Source organism: Zootoca vivipara, chromosome 6 (genome assembly GCF_963506605.1).
Source record: "Zootoca vivipara chromosome 6, rZooViv1.1, whole genome shotgun sequence".
In the NCBI taxonomy this organism is placed as follows: domain Eukaryota; kingdom Metazoa; phylum Chordata; class Lepidosauria; order Squamata; family Lacertidae; genus Zootoca; species Zootoca vivipara.
The window spans coordinates 77,318-104,364 of record NC_083281.1 but is presented as its reverse complement, the minus strand read 5'-3'; the positions used below and the strand labels follow the sequence as shown (position 1 = coordinate 104,364).

At 47.8% G+C, this 27,047-nt stretch overlaps 2 protein-coding genes across 5 annotated transcripts in view; both read left to right on the top strand.

Annotated features, from left to right (window-relative positions):
* Positions 1-11,330, top strand: part of PGPEP1 (pyroglutamyl-peptidase I) — a 30,280-nt gene extending 18,950 nt beyond the window's left edge. For 3 of the 4 annotated variants that reach the window (XM_035119864.2, XM_035119865.2, XM_035119863.2), the window contains exons 3-5: positions 1,155-1,271; positions 3,436-3,668; positions 5,276-11,330. In XM_035119864.2, coding sequence (XP_034975755.1) covers positions 1,155-1,271; positions 3,436-3,668; positions 5,276-5,468 — 543 coding nt within the window. In that variant the 3' untranslated portion in view covers positions 5,469-11,330. Of the gene's footprint in view, positions 1-1,154; positions 1,272-3,435; positions 3,727-5,275 lie in introns of all 4 variants that reach the window. The other variant, XR_009557703.1, reaches the window with a different exon arrangement.
* Positions 11,331-12,760: 1,430 nt separating this feature from the next.
* LOC118087518 (receptor expression-enhancing protein 6) lies at positions 12,761-25,779 on the top strand. Its single transcript, XM_035120240.2, has 5 exons — positions 12,761-12,922; positions 19,116-19,209; positions 20,109-20,247; positions 21,059-21,227; positions 23,899-25,779. Exons 1-5 carry the CDS (start codon positions 12,808-12,810, stop codon positions 23,940-23,942), a joined length of 561 nt encoding a protein of 186 aa, XP_034976131.1. The 5' UTR covers positions 12,761-12,807; the 3' UTR covers positions 23,943-25,779.
* The last annotated feature ends 1,268 nt before the right edge of the window (positions 25,780-27,047 follow it).

The window sequence follows — 27,047 nt, the reverse complement described above, 5'->3', positions numbered from 1 at the left end:
ACAGGGCGGGTGCCACTACTGAGAAGGCCCTCTGTCTGGTTCCCTGCAACCTCACCTCTCGCAATGAGGGAACCGCCAGAAGGCCCTCAGTGCTGGACCTCAGTGTCTGTGGAGACGCTCCTTCAGGTTTACAGGACCGAGGCCGTTTAGGGCTTTAAAGGTCAGTACCAACACTTTGAACTGTGCTCGGAAACGTAGTGGGAGCCAATGTAGATGTCTCAGGACGGGTGTTATGTGGTCCTGGGGGCCACTCTCAGTCACTAGTCTAGCTGCCGCATTCTGGATTAATTGCAGTTTCCGGGTCCCCTTCAAAGGTAGCCCCACCTCCAGGAGAGAGACAGAGAAAGGGGGAAAGGGGGTTGTGGATTCTTGCTTGAACTCTAAGCACCCCAGATGGGCTGGCATTTAAAAAAGAGACACTCCCCCACAAAGATCCAGCTTATTTAATTTCACGAAATTCATATCCCACTTGTAAAACACACACCAAAGCGGTTTATGAAAATGCTGAAACGATATAATTATCACTTAGTAAAGCTTTCAAAAAAAGTTAACGTAGAATAGGTCAAACGTCCCGTCAGCTTTCTGAGCATCTTCTGGGTAGACTCATCTACACAGAAATCTCTTCCGTAATCCTGTCCTCACTGTGGCCGATCAACGGGAAGTTTGCAGGCAGGATTTTGCAGAAGAGCACCCCCTCTCCCTTGGTTTCCAGCAACTGGGATTCAGCAGCCTTTCTGCCTCCAACTGGGAGCGTTGTGGCCCTTGGCACCCCTCTCCTCCTCCTCCATGGACTTGGCTGGCCCTCTTTCAGAGCCAAATAGGTTGGTGGCTATCCTGCCTCCTGCAGCAGGGAGTTTCATAGTTTAACTCTGCTGCATGAATAAGTGGCCTTTGTCTTTTGTTGTTGTTTAATCGTTCAGTCTTGTCCGACTTACCTGCCCTGAATTTTCCGGTGTTCCAGCCTCCAAATGTGTTGGCGAGAGGGGACCCTCCTTAAGCACTGGGGGCCCTCCTTAAGCCGTGCCCCTTCTTCCCAAGAGGGAGTCCTCGGCCGTCCCTCTTCCTTGGCAAACAAGCCCTGTCCCACGTTGGAGTTTATGCTTAAATATGTCCCCCCGCCCCGCCCCACCCTGCCCCGTTGTTCTCCTTTCCAGGAGCTGGAGAAGCTGGGCCTCGGAGAGGACATCGACCTTCATGTCTGTGAAATCCCGGTGGAATACCAGGCTGTGGAACGGCTCATCCCTGCCTTGTGGAAGAAGCACAGCCCGCAAGTGAGTGAGTGAATGGCCGGGGGGGGGGGCAGACGACGACACAGCAGCTGGGTGCCCACAGGAAGCTGCCTTACATCGAGTCATCATCATCATCATCATAATTTATTCTTTATACCCCACCCATCTGGCTGGGTTTCCCCAGCCACTCTGGGTGGCTTCCAACAAGAGATTAAAAATACATTAAAACATCCGTCATTAAAAACTTCCCTAAACAGGGCTGCCTTCAGATGTCTTCTAAACGTCAGGTAGTTGTTTATTTCCTTGACATCTGATGGGAGGGCGTTCCACAGGGTGGGCGCCACCACCGAGAAGGCCCTCGGCCTGGTTCCCTGTAACCTCGCTTCTCGCAGGGAGGGAACTGCCAGAAGGCCCTCGGAGCTGGACCTGTGTCCGGGCTGGACATTGGGGGTGGAGACGCTCCTTCAGGGATACAGAGCCATTGAGGGCTTTAAAGGTCAGCACCAACACTTTGAATTGTGCTCAGAAACTTCCTGGGAGCCAATGTAGGTCTTTCAGGACCGGGGTTATATGGTCTCCACTCCCAGTCCCCAGTCTGGCTGCTGCATTCTGGAATAATTGTAGTTTCCAGGTCACCTTCAAAGGGAGCCCCATGGAGAGAGAGCGTGTTGCAGTAGTTCAAGCGGGAGTCAGACCATTGGGCCCACACTGACAAAGCCGTGACTCTCCTGACAGGCAATCTCTCCCAGCCCTGCCGGAAGGTGCTGGAACCGTTTCCCGTTTTCATGAAGTATCCTGGATGTTTTAGCTGAGATTCCAGCCTTGCAGGCGGTTGTTGGGCTCTGCAATTCTGTAATTCATAATGAAGCAGCCATTTAAAAAAGAATATAGGGCACTGTCTTCTTACGCAGGGTCATACCTTTGGTCCATCTAGCTGAGACCTGGCAGCAGTTCTCTCTCTTTTTTTAAATAAGATTTTTCATAATACAACAAGGTAAAAGAAACTAATCTAAATAATCTAAATAAAAACAGAGAGAGAGAGAGAGAGAGAGGAAAAAAGAGAGAGAGAAAGGGAAAACACCAAAAGGAAGAAAAGCAAAAAATAGAGAGAAGAAATATAAAAAGGACATCCGGTTTTCTGCCTGTCAGTTACATAAAAGAAAATATTTGCTCTAGAATGACACCCAACCGGTTTACTTTCTGTTGGGCAATGTTTTCCCAGACTTCTGACCCAAATAGATCAATACACCTTCCTTTTTACACAAAAACACCCAAAAGGGCTTCTCTAATTATTACAGTGGGGCCTCGGTTCTCGAATGTCTCCGTCGATAAACGATTCAGAACCCAAATGCCCAAAACCCGGAAGTCATTGCTTCCATTTTCGAACACGTCTTAGAAGTCAAACAGCTTCCACTGCGTTTTCCCATTTTATCAATTTGCTGACCACCCCTTGATCCTCGGTTTTCGGAAGTCAGATGGTCTTCTGGAACAGATTATGTTCGAAATCAACTAATTCAGAATGAATAATTGGCTTCTTCTTTCTTTTGTGAGGGGATATAATAATAATAATAATATAATAATAATAATAATTTATTATTTATACCCTGCCCATCTGGCTGGATTTCCCCAGCCACTCTGGGCAGCTTCCAACAGAAAAATAAAACACAATAATCTATTAAACATTAAAAGCCTCCCTGAACAGGGCTGCCTTCAGATGTCTTCCAAAAGTCTGGTAGTTGTTTTCCTTTTTGACATCTGTTGGGCGGGTGTTCCACAGGGCAGGCGCCACCACCGAGAAGGCCCTCTGCCTAGTTCCCTGCAACTTGGCTTCTCGCAACGAGGGAACCGCCAGAAGGCCCTCGGAGCTGGACCTCAGTGTCCAGGCAGAAAGATGGGGGTGGAGATGCTCCTTCAGGTATACTGGACTGAGGCCATATAATGTGGCAAGATTTGATGTATTATTAATTGGAGTGTTATTAATGAAAAATAATAAAAATTATTTTAAAAAAGAAAGAAAGAAAACCGAGGTTCCGCAGTATTAATAATAATCAATGTCAGCCATGGTTTTCCCCTATGAAACCCACCCACTCTTCCTGGCAGTGGTTCTCCAGGGGTTTCCAGATGTGGCGGGGGGAGGGCCTGACCATGATTAGGACAACGCATGAGGCGCATGATTAGGACAACGCAGCTCCTCTTCCCCTTGCAGCTGGTGGTCCACGTGGGCCTGTCGGGCATGGCCACCACGGTGACGCTCGAAAAGTGCGGCCACAACATCGGCTACCGCGGCTTGGACAACTGCCGCTTCTGCCCAGGCTCCCAGTGCTGCATCGAGGGGGGCCCTGAGTGCATCGACTCGGTCATCGACATGGACGCCGTCTGCAAGAGGGTCTCCACCTTGGGGCTGGACGTCGCCGTGACGATATCGAAGGATGCCGGCAGGTAGGCGGGGCAGAATCCCCGGCTGGCGACAGAGAAGAAAGCACCCCCTGGCTCAGTGGTAAGGCTGAGCCCCAAACCCTGGACAGCCTCTGCCCATCAGTGCAGATGGTACAGAACTGGACGGAGGGAAGGGTCTGATCCTTTCGAAAGCAGGTCTCTCTATTCCTCCTTAAAACCACAGCACAGCCATCCTGGCTAGAAGCAAGGCATCCGTCCCTGCCTCCTGTGGCAGGGAGTTCCATAGTTGAACATGACAATTAAAATCAGTTACGCAAAGGCTAAAGCAACTCAGGACCTCAATGTCTTCTGGACCGCCTCTCCTCATGCAAACTGATGTTGACCCTGCACTTGTCATCCAGGGAGGCAGGTGGCGCTGGGGTCTAAACCACGGAGCCTTTTGGGCTTGCCGATCAGACGGTCAGTGGTTCAGATCCTTGCAACGGGGTGAGCTCCCGCTGCTCTGTCCCAGCTCCTGCCAACCTAGCATTTCAAAAGCATGCCAGTGGAAGTAGATAAATAGGTACCGCTGCTTTGGGAAGGTAAATGGTGTTTCCGTGCATTCTGGTTTCCACCATGTGCCAGAAACGGTCTAGTCCTGCTGACCACATGACCTGGAAACGCTGCCTGTGGTCAAACGCCGGCTCCCTCAGCCTGAAAGCGAGATGAGCGCCGCAACCCCAGAGTCGCCTTGGACTGGACTTAACCGTCCAGAAGTCTTTGAGCTTACCTTCCCCATGCCACCCACTCCCCGAGAGGTCCAGAGGGCGGCAACACGAGAACAGGGTCTTTTCTGCGGTGGCTCCCCATCTGTGGGATGCTCTCCCCATAGAGGCTCACCTGGTGCCCTCATTGCATGTCCTTAGGCAAAACCATTCCTCTTTGCCCTTGAAATCAACTATGGCCTATTAAAGCTGTGGGTGGGTGGGGACTGTTACTATGATTATTTTATTATGTTTTTTGTTGTTTTTACTACTATAAGTTCTTAATGTTGCGCCCTGCCCTTGGATCTCTGAATAGAAGGCAGTACAGTGGTCCCTTGGTTCTCAAACGCCTTGGTACTCAAACAACTTGGAACCCAAACACTGCAAACCTGGAAGGAAGTGTTCCGGTTTGCAAACTTTTTTTGGAAGCCAAACATGCTTTGTTTTGAGTGTGATGCTTCCGATTTGAGGGCCACGCTTCCGTTTTGAGTGTTACGCTGAGGTCTGTCTTCGCTATTTATTTTGCGTTTTCGTTTTTGCGGCTTTTTTGTTCTGTTCTTGTGTGGAACCCAGTTCAGCTACTGATGGATTGATTGTGTGACTGCAGTACATTTTTTATCACTTTCATTTTGTGGATCGATAATCTCGTTAGATAGTAACATTCATGTTAAATGGCTGTTTTAGGGTTTTTTTTAAAGTCTGGAACGGATTAATCTGTTTTGCATGTCTTTCTATGGGAAAGCGCGGCTTGGTTTTGGAACGGACTTCCGGAACAGATTAAGTTTGAGAACCAAGGTACCACTATAAATCAAATGAATGATAGTGAAGCGAGAAAGCCATCCCCGCAGAGAGCCAAGTTCTGCCGTTTGGCTCTGAGTTCTAATCCCTGACTTCTCCTCCTTGCAGGTACCTCTGCGACTTCACCTACTACACCTCCCTGTACCACAGCCACGGCCGCTCGGCCTTCGTCCACGTTCCCCCGCTGGGGAGACCCTACAGCGCCGAGCAGCTGGGCCGAGCCCTCCAGGCCATCATCGCGGCGATGCTCAGCGACTTGAAACACTCAGAGAGCAACATCAATTGCCACAATGAGCATTGAGGCATGGAGCCCCACGTCCCACCTGCTCCCTCGCTGTTGCACTTCCAGAAAAGAAACTTTTCTCACCGGACCTTGGGGCAGGCGGGTGGGTTTTCCTTCCTGATTTTGAGCCGCAGGGCCCTCTCTGTGTCTGGTGGTCAATGATAATTCCCCAAGAAACGACTTTGCACCCTCTTTTTCCCTTTCCAGACACAACTGGAACAGTTTTTATTTTTGGATCACCGCGGAGGAGTCGAGGTGTTTTTATTTTATTTTATTGTGTGTCTAGGATTTTGGAAGGGAGAGGGGGGGCTTATGCCTCCCGTAATCTCCACGAATCTAGGCCACAATTTGTATGGAAACTTTTGCCTCCCGTCTCAACGTGGGTTTTTTGAAAAGGGTACATACAACAACATTGTAGCTTAAAGCAGAAGTGTATTCCTGCCCGGGGAAATTTCGTAACCCCTCGCCGAGGGGGTCGGAGCTTTCCACTCTGCCAGCCCCCCCAAACGCCTCTGATGCCCTCTTGGGAAATGCTTGGGGGCAGGAAAGGGGTGGGGTGGAGAGAGGCCTCCTTTGCTCTGACCTAGTTTTTTTTTGGGGGGGGAGAGGGTGTTGGACCAGGTGACTCTTGTGGTCCCTTCCCATTATTATTCTTTTTTTTAAAGAAAGACTGGACCTCTTTGGATTACTGCCTTCTTCAAACCTGGCAACTACATACCTCTGCATCCGAAGCGCACACCTTCTCTTGCTCCAGGAACTGGGGGCTGCCTTCTCCCCCCACACACAATACACCCCTCTTTTCCAGTGCCTCGAAAGCTAGATGCTGCTCAGACCCCACCCCAAACACCACTTTGTACCTTAGAATCTCAGTGTGGTACTAGATCCCCTTTCTGAACTTTTTTTGCTGTGTCGGGGGGGGGGGCCTCTGGAGTCAAAGCGGAATGGTGCTGCCTCCTTGATGACACTTCCTAAGAAGATTGGGGGGGGGGCAACGAAGATGGGAGAGAGACTCCTTTTCTTGCCTGGCAGAGCCGTTTCTCTGTGGTTGGGACAGACGATCCCAATGACCCCTGTCTGATAAACATTCTGAATTCTCGCTCAGCAGAGAGCTCAAAGAGTCGTTTTCAAAACTAGCACTCCAACTTCACTCTAAAAAAGTCGCTGGGCGTCGCAGACTTAAAAGGAGACGAACCTGAGTGTTCAAAAATCCTGGGTGCCGAATGGAGTTAGGTGTTGCAGTCTCTCGGTAGAGCTAAATGAGTAATGTCTTGGGCTTGGGAGGAGGAGGATTCTGTTCAAGTGGAAATATTTAGATCCTTCTCTCCCCCCCCCCTTTCTCTCTTTTTGTAAAAGAAAAGTTGATTGCTATTTGAATCTCTTAAAACCTTTAATTGGTTCTGCTTTCTCTAGTAACTCTCAGTGAGAGTTCTCCAAGGGCCCATCTGCTTAACCCAGTTAAATTGTGTTTGCTAGGGAAAGGGAGAGCGATGGGGTTTGGATGCCTGAGCGGAGCTGCTTTCTGGCCTCGCCGGGACAAATGGTGGTGGGCGGCTTTTCGGACGGTGAAAATCTCCCCCCCCCATAATGTGTTTGTATATCTGAAGTGTCTTGACTGAGCCTGTAGAGTCTATAATGGCTCCTGTTTTTGTTTAGTACAGGGATTTGGGGGGCGCAATCTGTGGCTGGCCAAATGTCGTTCATCTCCCCTTGTCAATGTTGCCCCTGACAGCTGCCTGTCCAACTCCCCAGTTATACATGGTGTGACCAGAAAGTTCAGTGAACGGTCACAGAAATCTGACAGTGAGAAATATTTGAACATACAGGCCTTCAAAGTAGCGCCCTGTGATACAATGCACCGTTGGCAATGGTAGTAGAACTTCTGGAAACTTCTGGAGAAGTCCTCTTTTCGGACTGCTGTCGGTTCCCTCGTCACAGCAGCTTGGACGTGTGAAATGTTGGAAAAATCTGTGCCCTTTCGGTTTTGGAAAAAGAAATCCTGTGATTTCATCAGGAGAACATGGAGGGTGGGACAACTCAGTAACCTCAGGAACAATTTCACGTAGGATATGCAATTCTTCCACCATCATTTGGACAGACAAATGCCGATCTTGCATCAATAACTCACGGACTCCATCGACATTTGCCGCCGTTCCGCTCACCAACGGTCTGCTAGACAGAGCATCATCTTGGATGGTTTGCCGCCCTTCGTGGAAACTCTTAAACCACTCACACACTGTCTTTCGAGTTACAATTGTGAGCATTTCGTGGGTTTCCAATGCCGATTGTACCTTTGAATATTTCTCGCTGTCCGATTTCTGTGACCATTCACCAAACTTTCCGGTCACGCCTTGTAGGATTCCCATTTGGAGGGGGCCACAGATGTCTTCTGCATCTGGTTTAATAATTTATTTTATTTAATGCTTTGACCCAATGTGGGCAGCTTTTATCCTTTTCTTGTTTTAAGGAGAGTGGGCGACACCTCCAGTTTGTTTATAAGTTTTGCCAGCCGGTTTCGGGCACTGGGACGCCTCATGATGCCGAGCGAGGAACGGCTGGCTTGCTCACGGCAGGCCAGCATCCCCCAATCTGGTGCTTCCCAGGTATTTTGGGCAGGCAGCGTTGATGGGAGTTGTAGTCCCACAATGTTTGTTGGGAGGCTGTGCAACTTGTAGTCGGGGGGGCACCTGCCTTAGTTCTGAAAGTGTGGTGGTGAAATGGGGGTAACTTGCTGGATGAAGGGGCTCAGAATGGACTTGGAGGTTGGACGCCATTCCTCCCAATGGACTTGACCTTCAGCGCCGTCCCTGCAAATGGACTTGATGCCGTTTTCCATTTTCGTAGCATCCATTGTGTGTCTGGTCCGCTGCTCTCTCCACAATGGCCATTTCTCTAACGTGTGAAACTTTTCATCACTTGATTTAAAGCACCTCCTCTTTTCTTTTTTTAAGTACTCCTAACCCTTTCCTGAAGACGGGTCTTTCCTGGTTTGTTTTTCAGATCGCTTTCCCCACTCATCAGAGACAGCCATCGAACTGAGCAGCAGGAAAGGGACGGCGCTTTAGCCATGGTTGGGGTTTGATGGTTTGCAAAGGCAGGGGGGAGAGTCGAGTTGGCACGAGACTCAGCTCAGTTATTAGAGCACCTGATTTATAAAGGTCCCATGGTTCCAAATTGTAGCTCAATGAAAGAAGACAGTTCCAGTTTCAATCCCTGGCTTCTCCAGGCAGAGCTGGGAATTCCCACCTTCCCAAAACCCTGCTAGTCAGTGTGGACAGAAGAACTGAGCTAGATGGACCCAGTGATCTGGCATGGAGCTTCTTCCTGGGTTCCCCTGAACCACAAATTTGGGAGCGCGCTGTTCCCACTTGGGTCCTCCTTTTGGGCTCCCCGGTTGGCTGCCCTGAGGCTGGGCTGGATGGGCCTGATCCGGCTTGCTCCTCTTGGTTTCCTTGTGGAACCTCCATGGGCAGAGCCAGCTTACCTTAGAACAGTGGAGAACAAGAGCAGAAGGCGGCTGTTGCGCGCTCATCTTGAGGACAGGGTGCTGGGCCTAATCCAGCAGTTTATGACTGTCCTCCTACAAACAGTGCAGTCCTAATTTTCTCCGTGAGCTGCGTGTGCAGGGTGCTTTTTCCTCTGTCTGCCCATTTTAGTCCTGTGGGCTCTGGGTTTCCCGGAGAATTTCGAATCCGCCATCTGCCTCCCTTCTTCCAGTGCCCTAAACCAGCCCCCTTCAACCTTGAGAGCGCCAGATATTCAGGACTCCCGCCTCCCATCATGGCCAGTCAATCGATCAACCAGTCTCCTTTAGTGGAATATGCCTATGATTGTTTAGTAGAAAGGAAACCCTGGAGAAGTTGGTGTCATTTAATCTTGCTTTCAAGCATGGGGTTTAAATATTTCTCATGGACTTTTGCATCAAATGGGCAGTAAAACGAATCATGGGCAATGGGTTTTGATCTGTTTCATACCACAAGGACAAGGCCTTTCTGAATATGGAATTTCTGAGAATCTTCCTTGCAGGATCACGGATGGCATTTCCTGTCGGGGAAAAAGCTCTCGCTCCTGAAAGTCCTTCCATTTCATTCCGTTCCTTCCATTGCTGTGCCGCTTTTCACTCGCACAAGTCACAAACTGACTTGCAAACAATAACAGAACATCACGACAACATAAATCATAGAGAATAATTACCAATCATCAGTAAAACGACCACTTTCTGGAAAGCGCTATTAACAAAGCAACAATAAAAATTAAGCCGAACAGCAGCTACACCCTCCCTGTGCTGGCTGAGAGCTGAGGATCCAAAATATAGCGCTGGGAAGGTCTCCTTTTTGCAGCCCTGGAGAACTGCCCGTCAGTCAGAAGTGCTGAGCCGGACTTTGACAGACATCTTCCTCTCTCTTTATGAAGTTGCTTCTGATTTTCCATCTCAGGAATCCAACGAAAGCTCCACACTGCCCCCGCCTCACTTTTACATTGCTAGCTAGAATATGAAATTTATTTTATAATCTTCCAGTTTTCACAAATAATTTGATGGGGGGGAGGGAGAGGAAGGGAGGGGCCCACCACTGTTTCTCCGAAGAACCTTCACTTGGGTGCTGATTATTTGTTTTTAAAGTTGCATTAAAAGTCATTTTTATTTAAGCCGTTACAGAATTAAATGCGTGTGTGTTTGGTTTTATTGTTTTCCCTTTTTCGCCTTCTCCTGCCTTGTTAAGTTCGCAGACTCGTAAAGTATCCCCGTTTGAACGGAAATGAAAACAGGTTCTGATAATTCTTCAGTTCTCCAACCTGAAAAATGTGTCTACTGCTGGAAAAGCATGTGTGAAAATGCATATACTGGTGAAAAGAACATTTGTTGTCGTGTCCGACTCTTCGTGACCCCATGGGCTAGAGCACGCTAGGCACTCCTGTCTTGCACTGCCTCCCGCAGTTTGGTCAAACTCATGTTCGTAGCTTCAAGAACACTGTCCAGCCATCTTGTCCTCTGTCGTCCCCTTCTCCTAGTGCCCTCCATCTTTCCCAACATCAGGGTCTTTTCCAAGGATTCTTCTCTTCTCATGAGGTGGCCAAAGTCTTGGAGCCTCAGCTTCACGATCTGTCCTACCAGTGAGCACTCAGGGCTGATTTCCTTAAGAAGGGATAGGTTTGATCTTCTTGCAGTCCATGGGACTCTCAAGAGTCTCCTCCAGCACCACAATTCAAAAGCATCAATTCTCCGGCGAAAAGAACATACCAATGATAATAATACTGTACAGTGGAACCTTGGTTCCTGAACTTAATCCGATCCGGGAGTCTGTTTGACTCCTAAAACGGTTCAAAAACCAAGGTGCGACTTCCAATTGGCTGCAGGAAGCCCCGCTGGAACAATCACTTCCGGTTTCTGATCGTTCGGGGGCAGAATTGTTTGGCTCCCGAGACATTCGGGAAACAATGTATTTCTATTGTATTGCACAGGGTTGGACTTGATTGATCCCTTCTAACTCTGTGATATAAAAATAAATCGGGGGGAATTGCTTGTGAAAATGTACTCTGGAATGCAGATGAAAATTAAAGGGGAAACCCAGCCAGCTGGGTAGGGTACAAATAAAATTATTACTTATTATTATTATTATTAAGCCCATTCAGAAAGTTTGCCAGCCTTTTAGAGTAGATTTCTCCTAAATCTCCATACAAAAACATGTATATTTAGGAGAAATCTGTGCTGAAGCACTGTTTCATTTTGTGTGTGTGTGTGTGGACACTTACAATAATAATAAAACAATAGCAAAAGTGATGCTGGAATGTGGCAAGTAGAGCTGAAGAGTGGAGAAACGAGACGTTGAGAGCGACAGACACTTGATTCAGACATTTTTAAAAAATCCTTCCAGTAGCACCTTAGAGACCAACTAAGTTTGTCATTGGTATGAGCTTTCGTGTGCATGCACACTTCTTCAGATACACTGAAACAGAAAGAAGTGTGCATACACACGAAAACTCATACCAGACAAACTTAGTTGGTCTCTAAGGTGCTACTGGAAGGATTTTTTTTTATTTTGTTTCTACTACGGCAGACCAACACGGCTGCCTACTTGATTCAGACATGTTTGCCCACTGCTACCTAAAATATTATTGGGGGCAGCCCTGGGAGGCTGGCAACACCATTCGTGGGGTGCAAGCGGCCCAGAATCACAGGTGACGGAGGAAGGAGACCTTCCCCTTTGTGTCTTTCTCATCCCCCTCAGCCTCTCCCCCCTCCAAAAAAAATATTGATGGTGCAATGTGACCTTTTGGGGTGGAAAGGCCCACCTGAGCCAGCCCCCCTGCGCTTCTGCAAACAGTGGCAGCCCGTGCATCCCTCTGGAACGATGCCAACCATTTCTGCGCATCCTTGCAGGACTTGTCCCCCACGCTCGGGGGCAAATGTATTTTCTTTTTCCCTTTTCAATTAAGGCTGGAGTGCTTTATCCCTGACGGAGAAGTTCGCATCAAGGTGCGCTGCATTTTAACACCACCAGGTGGTGCTGCGTTCCAGGCCATCCTCGCTTGGAGAGGGAACTTTGGCATAGAGAAGCGAACTCTGCACCTGCTCAGGAGCCTTGCCTTCCGTCCTCTCAAGCAACCCGCCCCAGGGTGGAGCCTCGGCGCGAAAAGCAGCAGAAAGCAGGAGGGGTCCAAAGTTGGGTCCAAGTAACCCAGACCCCCTCCCCTCCCCCCGCTTTCGGCAGGGGTTGCAGAAGAAAAAAACGCAAAAATGGGTTTTTTTGGGGGGGGGACACAATTAAAATCAATTCATTTTAAAAGACAAAAACAAAAATACCATGCAAAAAAGGGATTTGTTTCTAAAATCAATTCATTTTTAAAACAAAAACACCATGCGTAAACTTCTTTTTTTTTAAAAAAAAAGTCGACTTTTAAAGCCAAAATACTGTCTTTATACGTTTAGATCCATCCAACGCCCACCACTGGAATAAAATCAAACCGAAGATGGTTTAATTACGATGGAGGATTAAAGATACATAAAAACGCAAAAAACAAAACAAAACCTGAATGTTAGAGAGGAACCTCAACAGATGGGGCCGCCCAGATTATTTTATTATATTATGATTATACTGTACACAAAAAAAACACCCTAGAAGAAGAAAGCGTCCTGCTTCTGGAGAGCCGGCCCGGCTCTCTGCACTTTCTCAGAGGCGCGCTCGCTTGGCCCCCCTTTGCGCACCTGCGCACCTCCTCCCACCTGTCGGCCCCACCCTCGCCCTCCATTGGCCCAGCCGTGCGCCCAAGCTCCGCCCCCTCCCTGCCACCCGCCTGGACACGCCCCCCCCGGCAGCCGCGTCTCCGGCGCGCAAAGGTGCGCTTCTCTCTCTCCGCGATCATGGGCTCCGCGCAGCTCCGCTTCCAGGCCTTCCTGCACCGGCCGGGCTTCGTGGGCGACCTGCTGGGCCGCCTGGAGGCGCAGACGGGCGTCAAGAGGGACTACCTGGCCGCAGGTGAGTCTTTGCTCCCGAGGGGAGACTTCCCCTAGGCTAGCCAACCCCGGGGGGGGAGCAGCCGTGCCTAATTCCCTAAGAGGCTCAAGGCTCGCCAAGCCCTCCTAATCCCTCCGTGGGGGGGGGGGAGGACTCTGTTCATGCTCAGAAGCACCCCTTTGATATGGGCCTGGGAGGGACCCCATCAGAAGGCAGGCTTGTTTCACTTGTCTTTTTATTATTATTAAATTTCCATTTTATAGTAATAATAATAATAATAATAATAATAATAATAATAATAATAATAATAATAATAATAAAATTTATTATTTATACCCCGCCCATCTGGCTGGGTTTCCCCAGCCACTCTGGGCGGCTTCCAACAGAAATATTAAAATATACTAATTTCTTAAAGATTAAAAGCTTCCCTAAACAGGGCTGCCTTCAGATGTCCTCTAAAAGTCTGGTAGTTGTTTTCCTTTTTGACCTCTGGTGGGAGGGCGTTCCACAGGGCGGGTGCCACCACCGAGAAGGCCCTCTGCCTAGTTCCCTGCAACTTGGCTTCTCGCAATGAGGGAACTGCCAGAAGGCCCTCGGTGCTGGACCTCAGTGTCCGGGCAGAATGATGGAGGTGGAGACGCTCCTTCAGGTATCCTGGACCGAGGCCGTTTAGGGCTTTAAAGGTCAGCACCAACACTTTGAATTATGCTCGGAAACGTACTAGGAGCCAATGTAGATCTTTCAAGAACGGTGTTATGTGGTCTTGTCGGCTGCTCCCAGTCACCACTCTAGCTGCCGCATTCTGGATTAATTGTAGTTTAAGTTTAAGTAGTTTAATTGTAGTTTAGTATTTAAGTACATCCTTATTTGTTATCATAATTCTTATGTTCATAGGAGCTAATCGACTTCCCTCCCTCCCACTTCATGGTTTTCGTCATTCATTTCTGTATCATCGCATTTGTACCTCTTCTAATTTACGTTTCACTTATTACAATTGTCCCATATTTTAAATAAGTATAAAAAAGTAGTATTCATTAACATTACAAGTCTTTTTAAATCAACCCTGCTATTGTTAATTGTTTACAATTGTCCATCAAATACTGTTTAACTTGTTGTCTTTTAGTACATATCCCCCCTTTTTTTAAAAAAAATCCCTGACATTGTTGTTAAAGTTCATTACTTTCCAAACATTTGTCTCCTAGGTGAGTGGTCAGGAAACCCAGCCAGATGGGCAGGGTGTAAATAATAAAATTATTATTATTATTATTATCATAGCCCCCCCCCCGAAAGCATGTAGTTTCTGTACCCTGAAAATTCCTCAACTGCAATTTGTCTAGAGGTTCAAGTTGGATATTGAACAGGGACAGAGCATTTTAAAATAAAATCATGCAAACCCCGTTAAACATGCCAGTGTTGGGGTGTCTGTGTGACTGTTTTGTGAATGGCCGTAGAGGATTGCGGGCCGAGGATCGTGGGCCGTGCCGTTGCATCTCAGTAGGTCTACTCTGAGTAGGGAGTGACTGGCCCAAGGTCAGCCAGTGAACATGGTGGCTGAGTGGGGATTTGAACCCGTCTCCCAGGTCCTAGCACAACACCCTGGTCTCTGCACCCACACTAGGACTGTAGGGCAAAGAGCTGGCAATAAAGCAATGAAATATATTATAATAATAAACGTTTAAGCCCTCGGAGAAGGCTGCTCTGCTTCTGTGCCTCCTCGCCCTTCCTTTGCCACGACTGTATTCCACATTCCTCCCCCTTTTCTGCAGGTGGCTCTTTAACAGATGGGTTAAACTGGGGTCCCCTTGGACCTCCCAAATTCAGTAATTAATTACACAAGGTTAGTATTGCATGCATGGGAATAAGCTGACGGGTGGAGTCTTGGCTCTAACCTTTAATAACGGGAGACGATAAGAAACTAATTGCAAATTACGACAGAAAGATTTTCAGCACAGAGGTTCAGGTGTTGCTTCCAGGTATGGGGACATTGTGGGATGTTTTGCAGTCCCTCCATCCTCCTGAAATTGGCAAGAGCCGACTTTTCGCTCCTTTCATGTGCCAAAGTTAATCTCCTTAGCATGTGATGCAGTGGGAGAAATCTTGGGAGATCTTTCTCTGCCCGTGACCTACTGAGAGTTGTTAGGAGACCTCTGTATTCCCTTCCCAAGAATATCTTTATTTCCCCCAGAAAGAGGGCTTGATTGTTAAACAACTCTGGGAATTCTAACTCTGCTGGGAGAATAAGGGTCTCCTGACAACTCAGGACTCTTAAAGGAACTATAGTTCCCAGAATCATTTGGGAAATGCTACTGCTTTAAACATATATCGTGCAGATGAGGCATTAAGTCACATTGAAATTCCCACATCCCTTTACGAGAGCATCTTGCAATCTTCCCTTTCCTAGAGAAACCCTTAAAAATGGCCCTTTTCATGTACAATGCATGCCAAGGGGGTGTGACTGTTTTGCATCTCTGTCCCTTTTCTGACACATCACGCTAAACGGACACCCACCATCGCTCGTTAAAACTGGCCCAAGAAGTCTGTCCAAATTAGTGCATGCATAATCTGTATGACGCTTTCCAAAAATACATTATCTTTCTTTTAGTCCCCGAGGACACAGGTGCCTTTAGCCACAGAGCTGGATCCAGCACCCCCCCCCCAGTGATCCACTTGCTCCGTCAGGGGTTCTGATCCAGGGGTCAGGTAGCCCACTGCTCTACCCAGTAATGCCACCCCCTGGTTCTTGGGGGGGGGGCTTTTCCGAGCTCCAGGTTAGCACAAGGAAAATCACAAGCCCCCCGTGCGAAACTGACCAAGCTCTGCTAAGATACCCAAACGGTTCTTGCCGCACACGACTGAGGAACAGAAGAGGTTCTTTGCCCCCAGCTAGGGGGAATGGGAGAATCTTAAACTGGAATATCAGGTTTGTCACGGAGCAGAGTCCTGTTGCAATGGCGGCGGTTTGTGCAGGGCCGTTTCGTAAATTGAGAATTTACGAAACCCTACAGCCATTGCGAGTGTGGGAGGAAAGTGGCCTGTTCTGGCTCAGGTTTGGAAACAGCCTTGCCAGGTGGATTATGGCTGCACACAAACACATACTATACATCTAAAGCACATTTCCTCCAGCAGAAAGAGAAAAAAAGCATGTTGAGAATTGTAGTTTTCTGAGGGATAAACTACAGTTCCTACCGTTCTTTAGAGGAATGGGGTGTGTGTGCTGTAAATGTAGCCCTGGGGGTGGTGTGCCAAGTGTGCCCCCCTTTATTTTATTGCATTCTCTTTTTCCCCCATACATTCTAAGCAAGTGAAAGGAACAAAAAAATTCTCAGCATTTCAGTTGCCTGTTCCTGGCTGTTCTTCTGCCATGGAGAGTCGCTGGCTTTAGGGTGAAGCCTTGTTTTTTTGTTGTTGTTGTTTAAAATGCTTTAAGCTCCTTGTCACTACAAATGGAATGGCTTTTATTTGCTCTTCTATTTAGCTTCATTGTTTACTTTCTAAAAATGGTTTTATGGTTGGCTTATTATTAATATTAGTCATTCTTGCCAACTTAGAAGCCTCCCTTGTACAGAGTTAGACAGCAGCAGGCTGTCTAACCATTTCCTCCCAGCCTTGTGGGGATGACAAATCTCAGAATCCGTCATGGATGCTTTAGCTGCAATTCCTGCATTGCAAGGGGCTGGACTAGATGACGTTGGGGGTCCCTTCCAAGTCTGTGAATCCACGATTCTACAGAGCCTGTGCTCCTTCCCTGAGCTGTGTGGGCCTTTCTCCCCAAAGCTGCAGGAAGGTTCCAGTCCACAAGATTTGCTATGAATGGGAAGGCTGGCCACTAGCTCAGGCCGTTGGTCCCTCTAGCTCATAATAAATGATAATAATAATAATAATAATAACAAAACAACAACAACAACAATTTATTACTTATACCTCATCTATCTGACCGGGCCTCCCCAGCCACTCTGGGTGGCTCCCAACAGAATATTAACACAATAAAACATCAAACATTAAAAACTTCCCTAAACAGGGCTGCCTTCAGATGTCTTCTAAAAGTCAGGGTTCATTTCCTTGACATCTGCTGGGAGGGCGTTCCACAGGGCGGGCGCCACCACCGAGAAGGCCCTCTGCCTGGTTCCCTGTAACCTCACTTATCTCGGGGAGGGAACCGCCAGAAGGCCCTCAGGAGATGGACCCCGGTCCAGGGTGGAGACACTCATTCAGGTCTACTGGGCCATTTAGGGCTTTCAAGGTCAGCACCAAGACTTTGAATTGTGCTTCGAAACATCCTGGGAGCCAATGGAGGTCTTTCAGGACTGGGGTTACATTGTCTCGGCGGCTACTCCCAGTCCCCAGTCTAGCTGCCACATTATGGATTAGTTTCAGTTTCTGGGTCACCTTCAGAGGGAGCCCCACAGAGAACACATTGCAGTAGTTCAAGCAGGAGAAAACCAGAGCATGCACCACTCTGGAGAGAAAGGTTTGCTGGATACTGTATAAGGGCTTTGGTAGTCCAAGCGGGAGATAACTAGTGTTGAGGTCCGAGCTGGCCCTCTCACGAGGCACAGTAAAGCAGTTGCCTCGGGTGGCAGACTGGGCACGGCTGTGATGGGGTGGCAGAGTCACTGCCTGCTGGGCTTCAGCCTCACGAGGCAAAACATCTCTGGCTGGCCCAGGTTGGGGTGACCCATTTTCAGCTCAGGAGCCATGTTTTGTTCCTGGGGCCACATGTCAAGGGGCCTGGGTGGGGCCAGAGGCAGGAGGAGGCCAAACAGGAGGTGCAATTTTTGTAGGCGAAATAAGATCCATAACCCATGTGTGGGTTAGTTATCAAAAGAAACAGCAGGACGCCTGCATTCAAAACATGGGCCGTTGTCCCCTCTCCAGCGGGAGAGAGCCCCCGGCAAAGTTTTAAACAGGCACACAGCAAAGCAGTTCTGAATCCCCAGCTTACCTGGCACCAGGTCCTGCTGGCACATACTGTATGTCAAGTCCAAAGGGCAGCAGTCAGGAAACACCGCCTGAGGGTCAATCCACATAACCAAAGTCCAGCAGTCAGGAAATGCAACCCAGAGACAAACCCAGAGCTGAGCCCCATAGATATTCTGGAGCATCGAAGTCAAGATCCATCAACAGGAGCCGTTGAGCAGACCGAGGCCTTTTTATTCCTTGCCTGCTGATTGCAGCATCTGGTCCTGATGACCAGGTGAGCCTCACCTGTCCTGAGCCTCCAGCTGAGGAAGAAAGACCCCAGTCCTCACGGTTAGGGGAAAGGGGGTGATCTAAACAGAAACATGGAGTCAGCCAGTGAAAAAGTTCGCAGCAGGGGAATTCCTGGCCTTCACTGAACATTATGATAATCAACATACCATGTTGATTAAGCTCCTTCCCTTTTTTGAAAGAGACAGAGGCAGGAGCTCCCACCTGGACCTTGAGGTGCTGGGAACGGAACCCGGGACTGTCTGTGCCCAAGGCAGCCGCTCTGTCACCAAGCTGTGGTTCTTCCCTGATTATTAATAAAGATTATTATCCTCATAACTGTGAATAAAGGGCAGATTAGACTGTTGTGGGTGTCGGACACTTCTAGAGTCCTGGAACCAGCATGATGAGAATTAATTGGCCTGTGGTTTTAAAACTGGGGCCAGACCTGTGTGTGTTAAGTTGTGTACTAGACATGTCTACTCTCCTGGAATCAACGAGTGTTAAAAGATGAGCCATTAAGGAAGCAAAGATCCAAGGAACTTGGTGGGAGGTGGCAAATAGGAGTTAGTTGGAAGATAAAGCCAGTGCTTAGAGAGGGGAGGGGGGGAGCATGGTGTCTGTTTGGAGCCTGTGGAAAAAGCAAGACCCTCTTGGGTTAATTAGGCTCAGGTTGTATATGTGTGTAAATAAACCATATAGCAGAACGACAGCACATTCTCTGCTGTGCATCATTTCCTGCCTGCTCAACCATTGGAAGAGGACTTGAACTCAGTCAGCAGGTCCTGGGTCCATCTAGCTCAGCACTGTCTACACGGGCCGGCAGCAACTCATCAGGGTTTCAGGCAAGGGACAGCCCTTGCCAAGGATCATTTGGGCAAACTTTGACTGAACATAATACAAAATGCTTTTGTAAAGAGGCAAGCATGAAGGGTAATTAATTCCTTTCTGGGAAATATTGGAGTAGAACGAATTCCTTTTGTAAAATGAACTTTCCAGGCTCTGAGTGTGGCTTTGCTCCATTTAGGTGCAATTGCGCTTCTGGGACTCTACCTGATGTTTGGCTATGGCGCCTCGTTGCTTTGCAATCTCATTGGCTTTGTCTATCCTGCTTATGTCTCGTAAGTAGTTGTCTTGAGAGCCAGACTCTCGTCTTCCCTTCTCCCTCCCTCCCTCCCTCCCTCCCTCCCTCCCTCTCTGGCCGTATTTTGCTGGCTGGCACTGAAGCTGTTCTACAGAACTGCTGCCCAAAAGCAGAAACCAGTATCAAGGTGCAGAGTGAGGCCCCCCTGCACCTGACATCCAAAGCAGTCCCAGACCACCTCAACAGTCGCGGCCACCCTGAAAATCCTAGGAGCTGTCTGTCGCTGAAGGGGGCTGAGAGTTGCTAGGAGACACTTACTTCTCTCACGGAGCTACAATTCCCAGAGTTATTATCCCTCTTCCCAGTTGTAGGTGCAGTAGGGGGTCTCCAAACAACTCTCAGCATCCTTAACAAGGTCCAGTTCTCGGAATTATTTTGGGGAAGCCATGACTGTTGATGTGGGATGGTGCTTTAGAAGTATAGTGCAGAGGAGGGCTGAGATGGCAACATGCAGCTTGGCTCACTTGCTAGAGATGAATTAATTGAAGCAGAGAGTCCAGATTGCCAGGATGATTAATTGTGTTCTAATCTATGCTGCATCTGGGCTCCACCATTGCAGGTGGGCATTGCCAAATAGGAGAGGGTGAGCAGGGCTCAGAAACCTAACCTGCAGTTGGAAGAGCTGGGGGTGTTTAGTTTGCAGAAGATTAGAATGAAGCCATCTCTCGAGGGCCCTTCCAGCTCTGAACTGCTCCCCTTGGCCCAGTGGCCCAGCCCTCCGTCCCCCTTGGCGCTCTGGGATGGCTCGCGACAGGCATCTTGCGGGTGAACGTGGCTGGGACAGGAAGGGATGGGGGGTTGAGGACAACTTCCTACAAAGTCCCCCAAGTGCTGCATAAATGAGGGACATTCTCACAGCCTTGCCGTTCTTTTCAGCATCAAAGCCATTGAGAGCTCCACAAAGGAGGACGACACGACATGGCTGACTTACTGGGTCGTCTACGGACTCTTCAGCGTGGCAGAGTTTTTCTCGGACTCCTTCCTTTACTGGTTTCCCTTTTATTATGCCGGCAAGGTAATGTCATTCATTTTAAAAAAGTATCTGTATCCTGCTGTTCTTTAAAAAAATAAAAATAAATCAAATATATATGGTTATTGCACATCACTTTGATTTCATTTATTTTTTAAAGAACAGCAGGATAGAGATACAAACACAGATACAGTACAAACATAGGCACACAAACCACTTAAATGTCAAAAATTGAAGAGCAATTATTTATCATAAGATTTATTATCTGCTACTTGACAAAACAAAAACCCTCAAAGCAGTTTGCAGAAAGATAAATTGGGGGGAAATTACAGCTGTAAAATCACAGGTTTTCCTTATTTATCTTTTGGAAACTGCTTTGAGGGTTGTTGGTTTTTTGCAGTCAGGTAGCAAATAACAAAAAAGTTTTAAAGTGCCATTTGGTTTTCTAACACAGGTGCAATTGTGAGCTGTTTAAGGGTGGGCCACACACACACACACACACACACACACACTTATCTGAAGGCAGCCTGGTTTAGGGAAATTTTTAATGTTTGATGTTTTATTGTGTTTTCAATATCCTGTTGGAAGCTTCCCAGAGTGGCTGGGGAGGCTTGGCCAGATGGGCAGGGTAATAATAATAATAATAATAATAATAATAATAATAATAATAATATCATCTCAGATGCCCACGTTCTCAGGTAAAGCAGTGGGAATGGAAATGGAGTCTCCTGGGAAAGTGTATATGTGGCTGGAGCCCTCGAAGTGCACGCCTGTGGCTGGTGGTGATGCGCTGCGACTCCTTGTTGCAGCGCCCTGCTTGCTGATGTGACCTGCCCTATTTTCTCCTGCCCCACAGTGTCTCTTCCTGCTGTGGTGCATGGCTCCCGTCTCGTGGAATGGCTCCCAGGTCCTCTACCACAACGCCATCCGCCCCTGGTTCCTGAAGCACCAGCAGACCGTCGACAGCGTCCTCAGCGACCTCGGCGGCCGAGCCGCTCACGCCGCGTCCGCCGTCTCCAGGGAAGGTAGTTGTGTCCATTATGGCTATTGATTTTATATCTGTGGTTGCATTGTGTTTTAATTCCGGAAGCTGCTTAGAGAGGGTTTGGCCCTTAAAAAAAAATGACAGCCTTAAAAGCCTTTTAAACAGGCAAGATGAATGACGGTAGCTGAGCTGCAGCCATGCCTTTAAGGGTTTAAAATATTCCCAGGTGGGTAAAAGCTGTTCTAGGCAAACTCTGAAAAGCAATGATCCTGGAAATTTGCCGTCTGTGTCCAGACCAGTGCTGGATTTATGTAAAAGCTCAACAAGCTCTAGCTTATGGCCCCACTCTCTTGGGGGTCCCCCAAAAAATTTAAAGGGAAAAAAACCTGGATGTACATTTCCAAAATATAAGATAAAAAACAAAAAAAATAAACCCTACATCCAGCAACCGTGTTTTGTGTTGTCTAGGCTCCTCATGCAGCCTGCCTGCTAGCCTGCTCCCTAAATTATCCCTGGTTTGCTCCTTTCTATATATAGGGTGCCGACATTCTGCATGGACTGGTTGCAGGGCAACAGGTGCAAATGGCTTGAGATACCTATGAGGTCCGTCAATGACCATCTAGTGTATATTCAACCCAAAAAACAGCGACCATTTGTTGTTGACAACAGACAGCTGGACATAGAAAGGGCCCTAATACCTTCAGGAGCTGAGGGCTGCATCAAACCTAAATCCGGCCCTGTTCTAGGCAAACTCTGAAAAGCATTCATCCTGGAAATTTGCCGTGTGCGTCCCAACTCTACTCTGCTCTTGTGCCCAAGCAGTCGAAGGCCTGGGCTCCTTTTTCTTTTGCGATCTCTCGCTCTTTCTTCTGCTCTCTTCCTCTTCCTTTGTCTTCTGTCTTCTTAGTTCTGCAATCTCTGGCTGACAGCTGACCGCCACCTGTGCCCCGGCAGCTTTCCACCACCGTATTTACTCACGAGTAGGTCACTCTCCCCTAAAGGATAACACCAGCCATCATCGTTCAAGAAACCATGTATCTCAAGTGGCTTTTTAAGGGGCTCAAGGCAGTGAAGAGACGATGACTGTTTATTAAGATTTTCTTAAAGCTTTTTCCCCACAGTGCAATAAATTAAGAGAAACCAATCTACCAGTAAATAAAAACAAAAGCAAAGAGAGAAAGAGAAAAGAAAAACACCCAAGGAAGAGAAGAGAAATAAAAAGGACTTGTGATTTTCCATCTCTCAGTTACATAAAAGACTCTAGCATGAGACCCAACAGATCTATTTTTGATTAGGCGATCTTTTCCCAATCTTCTGACCCCAATATAATTAATTTCCCCTTTTATTTCTTATTAATAAATGTCACCAATAGTTTTCCTACTCCCAGATAGGCTTGATGAGCATAATATGTCCCTCACTTCCCTCTACAGGTGAGAGCTGATTTATGATTTAAATAAAAAATGATTTAAATTTTAAAAATCCATTTTTTGTTTTTCAAAAATCATTGATTTTTAGGTGGACTGTCAGCATCTCTCCAGAGTTTTAGGCAGGGCTTGAACCCAGCACCATCTGCATGAAAAGCACGGTCTCTAAAGATAAATCCAGATTCCACCACCCGACCTATTGATAGGGAAATGGGTTCCCTACCGTAGCTGCCAGCTAAGTTTAGATTTGGCTTAGCCCATCTCTCTACCTTTGCACAAAGCGGATTAGAGGATGGCGAAGCTCTTGGCTGCCAGCAAGAGATGTAGGCTGGGATTTCCTGGTGGGGAAAGAGGCTATTTTTAAGTCTCCCCGCTGCAGAAAATCTCAGCTCTTTGGCTACTCTTGGTTGGTAGTGAAACCTCTTGTTCTGATTCCAATGGATATTTTAGGGGGAATATCGGTAGCTCTGAGGGAGAACATCTGCCATATCCAGAGGGCTAGGGGAGAAGCCCTTTCTGAATTCCTGGAGAGCTGCTGTCAGACGATACTGAGCTGACTCTGTATAAGACAGCCTTTTATGTAAACACCTTTAGAGGGTTTTCTTAAATTAAGGGGTACATAATTTAAGGGGTGAATTGTGCACCGAAACGTGAAAATACTGTATCGCCCGAATATAAGCCATACCCCAAAAGAAGCCACACCATTAAGATTCAAGAGGAAAAAAGGAAAAAAGACAATACCCAAATATAAGCCACTCCCTTAAAATTCCACTGGCACTCATGCCAGTAAATGACAAATGTAGAAGAAAATCCTACAGCGATATTGTAAAAGCCCATTTTTGTAAGGTTGCAAATTTAAGCCGCACTTTAACTTTTCATGGTTGGAATTTGGGAAAAAGTGCGGCTTATATTCAGGCCAATATGATAATGCCTAGAACTGCATTGGGGGGAATGGTTGGCAAAAATGCATGTATTGGACAAAATTACCTACAAACATGCATATGAACTTTCAAGGAAGGTTTTAAAGCAGGCATCCCCAAACTTTGGCCCTCCAGATGTTTTGGACTACAATTCCCATCTTCCCCGACCACTGGTCCTGTTAGCTAGGGATCATGGGAGTTGTAGGCCAAAACATCTGGAGGGCCGCAGTTTGGGGATGCCTGTTTTAAAGGAACCCACAAGTTGTTCTTGGAATGGGGAGATCTGAGCTTAAGGGCTGGAACAGGCTCTTCCCTCCCTTCTTGTCTTGCTCTCATGAGATGCCCTTCTCTCTCGGTTTATTTTCAGCCTCCAAAGAAGCCATGAGAAAAGCCCTACGGACAGAGGACTGAGCAACTGACATTTTAAACTTCCAAGCAAAAGAAAAGATGCCCACATTCTGGAATACTCCTGGAAGCTTTGGGAAGACTTTGTTTTATTTTTCTGCGCACCTACAATAAGATAATTCCTTTGGCTCCCCTCCCTCCTCGCCACCGCCAAATTCTGGAAATGTGTGGCAATGCCACCAATGTGATTTGATTGCATGTTCACTGAGCACCCCAAGATATCCTTGTCTCCTTTCTGAACTCCAGCAGAGGGTGCTGTGACTTCAGAGGAGGCCTGGATTAATCCCCATCTGAGACTCCAACCACGTTCTTATTTCTTTGGTCCCACAACGTGTGATCAGTTCCAGAGCAGAGAGATTCTTCCATCCCTGAATATTCTCCCTGGCAATTGCAGTTCACGGCCTCGGGCCAAATAACTGGGTTCTTTGAACAAGTACCAGCTAAGTATATCTGGAGCACTTTATAGGGGTAAAGCTAATATATGGGGCTTCTCTCGCTGCCCCCATCCTAGGGTCATATTTTAGCAGTAGCCGACTTGCTCATCTTTCCAAGGAGAGAGTGTTTCTCAACTGTCTCCTTGGTGGTTCTGGAGAGACAGAATATTTGGACATTCTTTTGAACCCACCTTACTCTTTGCAAACCATCATGAAGTTTTCTTTTTTTAGAAAAAGGAGAAGTGGGAGGGTAGCAGATGAAACAGGGTCTGCTTGCAAAGTCTGAATACTTTCTCCATATTTTAAACTCTCCTTTTCTTTGCTAGAGTGAGTCTTCTTGAATGTTCTCTCCTTTTGATGGATTAGAGGAAGAAGGAAACCTGAATGGTTGTGGAACCGTGAGCATTAACCCACGAATCTCCTCTCTCCAAAATCGAGAAGTTTGCAGGGAATAAAAATGCTAGTTTGTTGAGCCCAATCTTGACGTGCAGGGGTTTCTGGGCTCTGTCCTGGCATTGTGATCAGCGGTCGGGGCAACCTCTGCAGGTCACCAGGTGGGGGCACTGCAATTCCCCTCCGCATGGCCAGTGGCAAAGGATGATGGGTGTTGTAGTACATGGCGCCTGGCGCAACACAAGGTTGGCTATTCCTGGGGTGGTGAGAGACCAGAGGAGGGTGCCCCCTCACCCCGGTTGGATCTCAGGCTGTGCAAAAAAACGGTTTTAGAGGTTGCTGCTTCTGAGCTTTGGGAGAGCAGGTGCCAGGAACCAGCTGGTTAATAGCTTCCCTACTTCCGAATACGGCCTGAAAACCTGTAACCACAAAAGGTGGGCTCTTTCATTCTGGAGCTTTGGGGTCTTGGCCTTCTTGTTTGGGTCTACGTGGGGAAGAAGCACCTAGCAATCAGGATTTGATCCCCCCCACACCACTATACTGTATCATCCTAAATGCTCCACTTGTTTCTCTACATTGGTGTCCTGAGCTCACATCTTGCAATGCATTAAAAAAAGCAGTGCAAGGCCTGGTGTCCTCTCCATCCTCTTAATATACAGCTTGGGAAAATGCCAAGACTTGCAAATAAAAGCCAATGTTTGACCTCCAGTATTGATGCTGAGCTTAATGGGTTCTCCAGACCATCCTAAGCAGCTACTTCCTTAATGTGTTGTAGGTGGGATGAGGGGGGGGGGCAGTGATGGCAAACACTCCCTGACAAATCCCAGAAACATTCAAGTTGGTACGACTCCTTTCTTGGTCTGAACTTCAGTCCCAGCCCCCAATCTGCCAAGAAAACACATCACCCTGAAATAACCGCACAACACTCCTGGCGATTTTCTACGTGGTGAACTTGAGAGATTGCGAACTTTGTACTTTATGCTGATAAAATTTGAGTTATCGAGTGTCCACCCCCCCCCACTTGTGTCTGGCTGCTTTTTATTTTTTAAGAAATGGATGCTTGCCAAGTCATTTGGCACACTTTTCGATTCTGTAAAATCTCTTAGGATTGTTGTTGTTGTTGTTGTTTAGTCGTTTTGTCGAGTCCGACTCTTTGTGACCCCATGGACCAGAGCACGCCAGGCCCTCCTGTCTTCCACTGCCTCCCGCAGTTTGGTCAGACTCATGTTCTTAGGATTATAGAAAGCAAAACGACATTATGGAAGTCTCTCTACAAATCATTGAATGCATATTGCAATGTGGCTGGGGATATTGGGGGGACGGGACACAGGTGTGATTCCTGCAATGACTGGTTTAGCTGTCTCCGGAAGGGCCTCTGGCTGCTATGGGCTGAGTACAGGTGCGGTGGAAGAAGCAATGGCTGGGCACCTCAGTTGTAATGTGGCCCCCAGGGGTCTCTGCATTGGCCTTCATGGCTGACCTCTGCACCCACCTCTGCATTTCCACGGTGGGGAGGTGTTCTGAACAGTGGTGTTGCATCTTGCTTGCTTGTGTCTGTGTCTGTGTGTAGAACCATTCAACTCTTGTGGGATTGAAATGCAGCCTGCGAGGGCAAGACTTGCATCCATTGCAACTTTTGAGATTCAGAGAGCCTTGCATTGTGACCCTGAGCTGCTTCTCTCCCTCCCCCCCCCCCAGCAACCCGGCCATCGAGGGCCTTCTGGTGCAAGAAGCGAGGTTACAGGGAACCAGGCAGAGGGCCTTCTCAGTAGTGGCGCCCGCCCTGTGGAACGCCCTCCCATCAGATGTCAAGGAAATAAACAACTATCTGACTTTTAGAAGACATCTGAAGGCAGCCCTGTTTTGGGAAGTTTTTAATGTTTGATTTTATTTTTAATATTTTGTTGGGAGCCGCCCAGGGTGGCTGGGGAAACCCAGCAAGATGGGTGCAGAATGAATGAATGAATGAATGAATATTATTTATTAGTTTTTCCCAGCCCTTTTTGGAAACGCTGGGCTATGGACCCAGGGACCTCCTGCATGCAAAATGGTCCCCTGCCCTGAATTATAGAGCCTTTTTCAATCTGCCCCCCTCCTGGAAAAAGAAAAGGTGTGCCTGAGGTTCCAGCCTTGAAGGAGTGCAGGCTTCTTCCCCAACTCCTGAGTTTGAGCCTGCCCAAGCAAAGCCCGTGACCTAATTAACGTGCCGTTAATTGGGGAAGGGCCAGCTGTTGAAGGGACACGCTACCACGGAGCTGCCTCTTTTGACGAGGTCTTGACAGGC

What these genes read in the sequence shown, in the direction of transcription:
- LOC118087518 (XM_035120240.2), top strand. Translation starts at nt 12,808, where the DNA reads ATGGGCTCCGCGCAGCTCCGCTTCCAGGCCTTCCTGCACCGGCCGGGC. An exon ending in GAGGGACTACCTGGCCGCAG is followed by an intron (nt 12,923 to 19,115) that starts GTGAGTCTTTGC and finishes TGCTCCATTTAG; the next exon opens with GTGCAATTGCGCTTCTGGGA. An exon ending in CCTTTTATTATGCCGGCAAG is followed by an intron (nt 20,248 to 21,058) that starts GTAATGTCATTC and finishes CCTGCCCCACAG; the next exon opens with TGTCTCTTCCTGCTGTGGTG.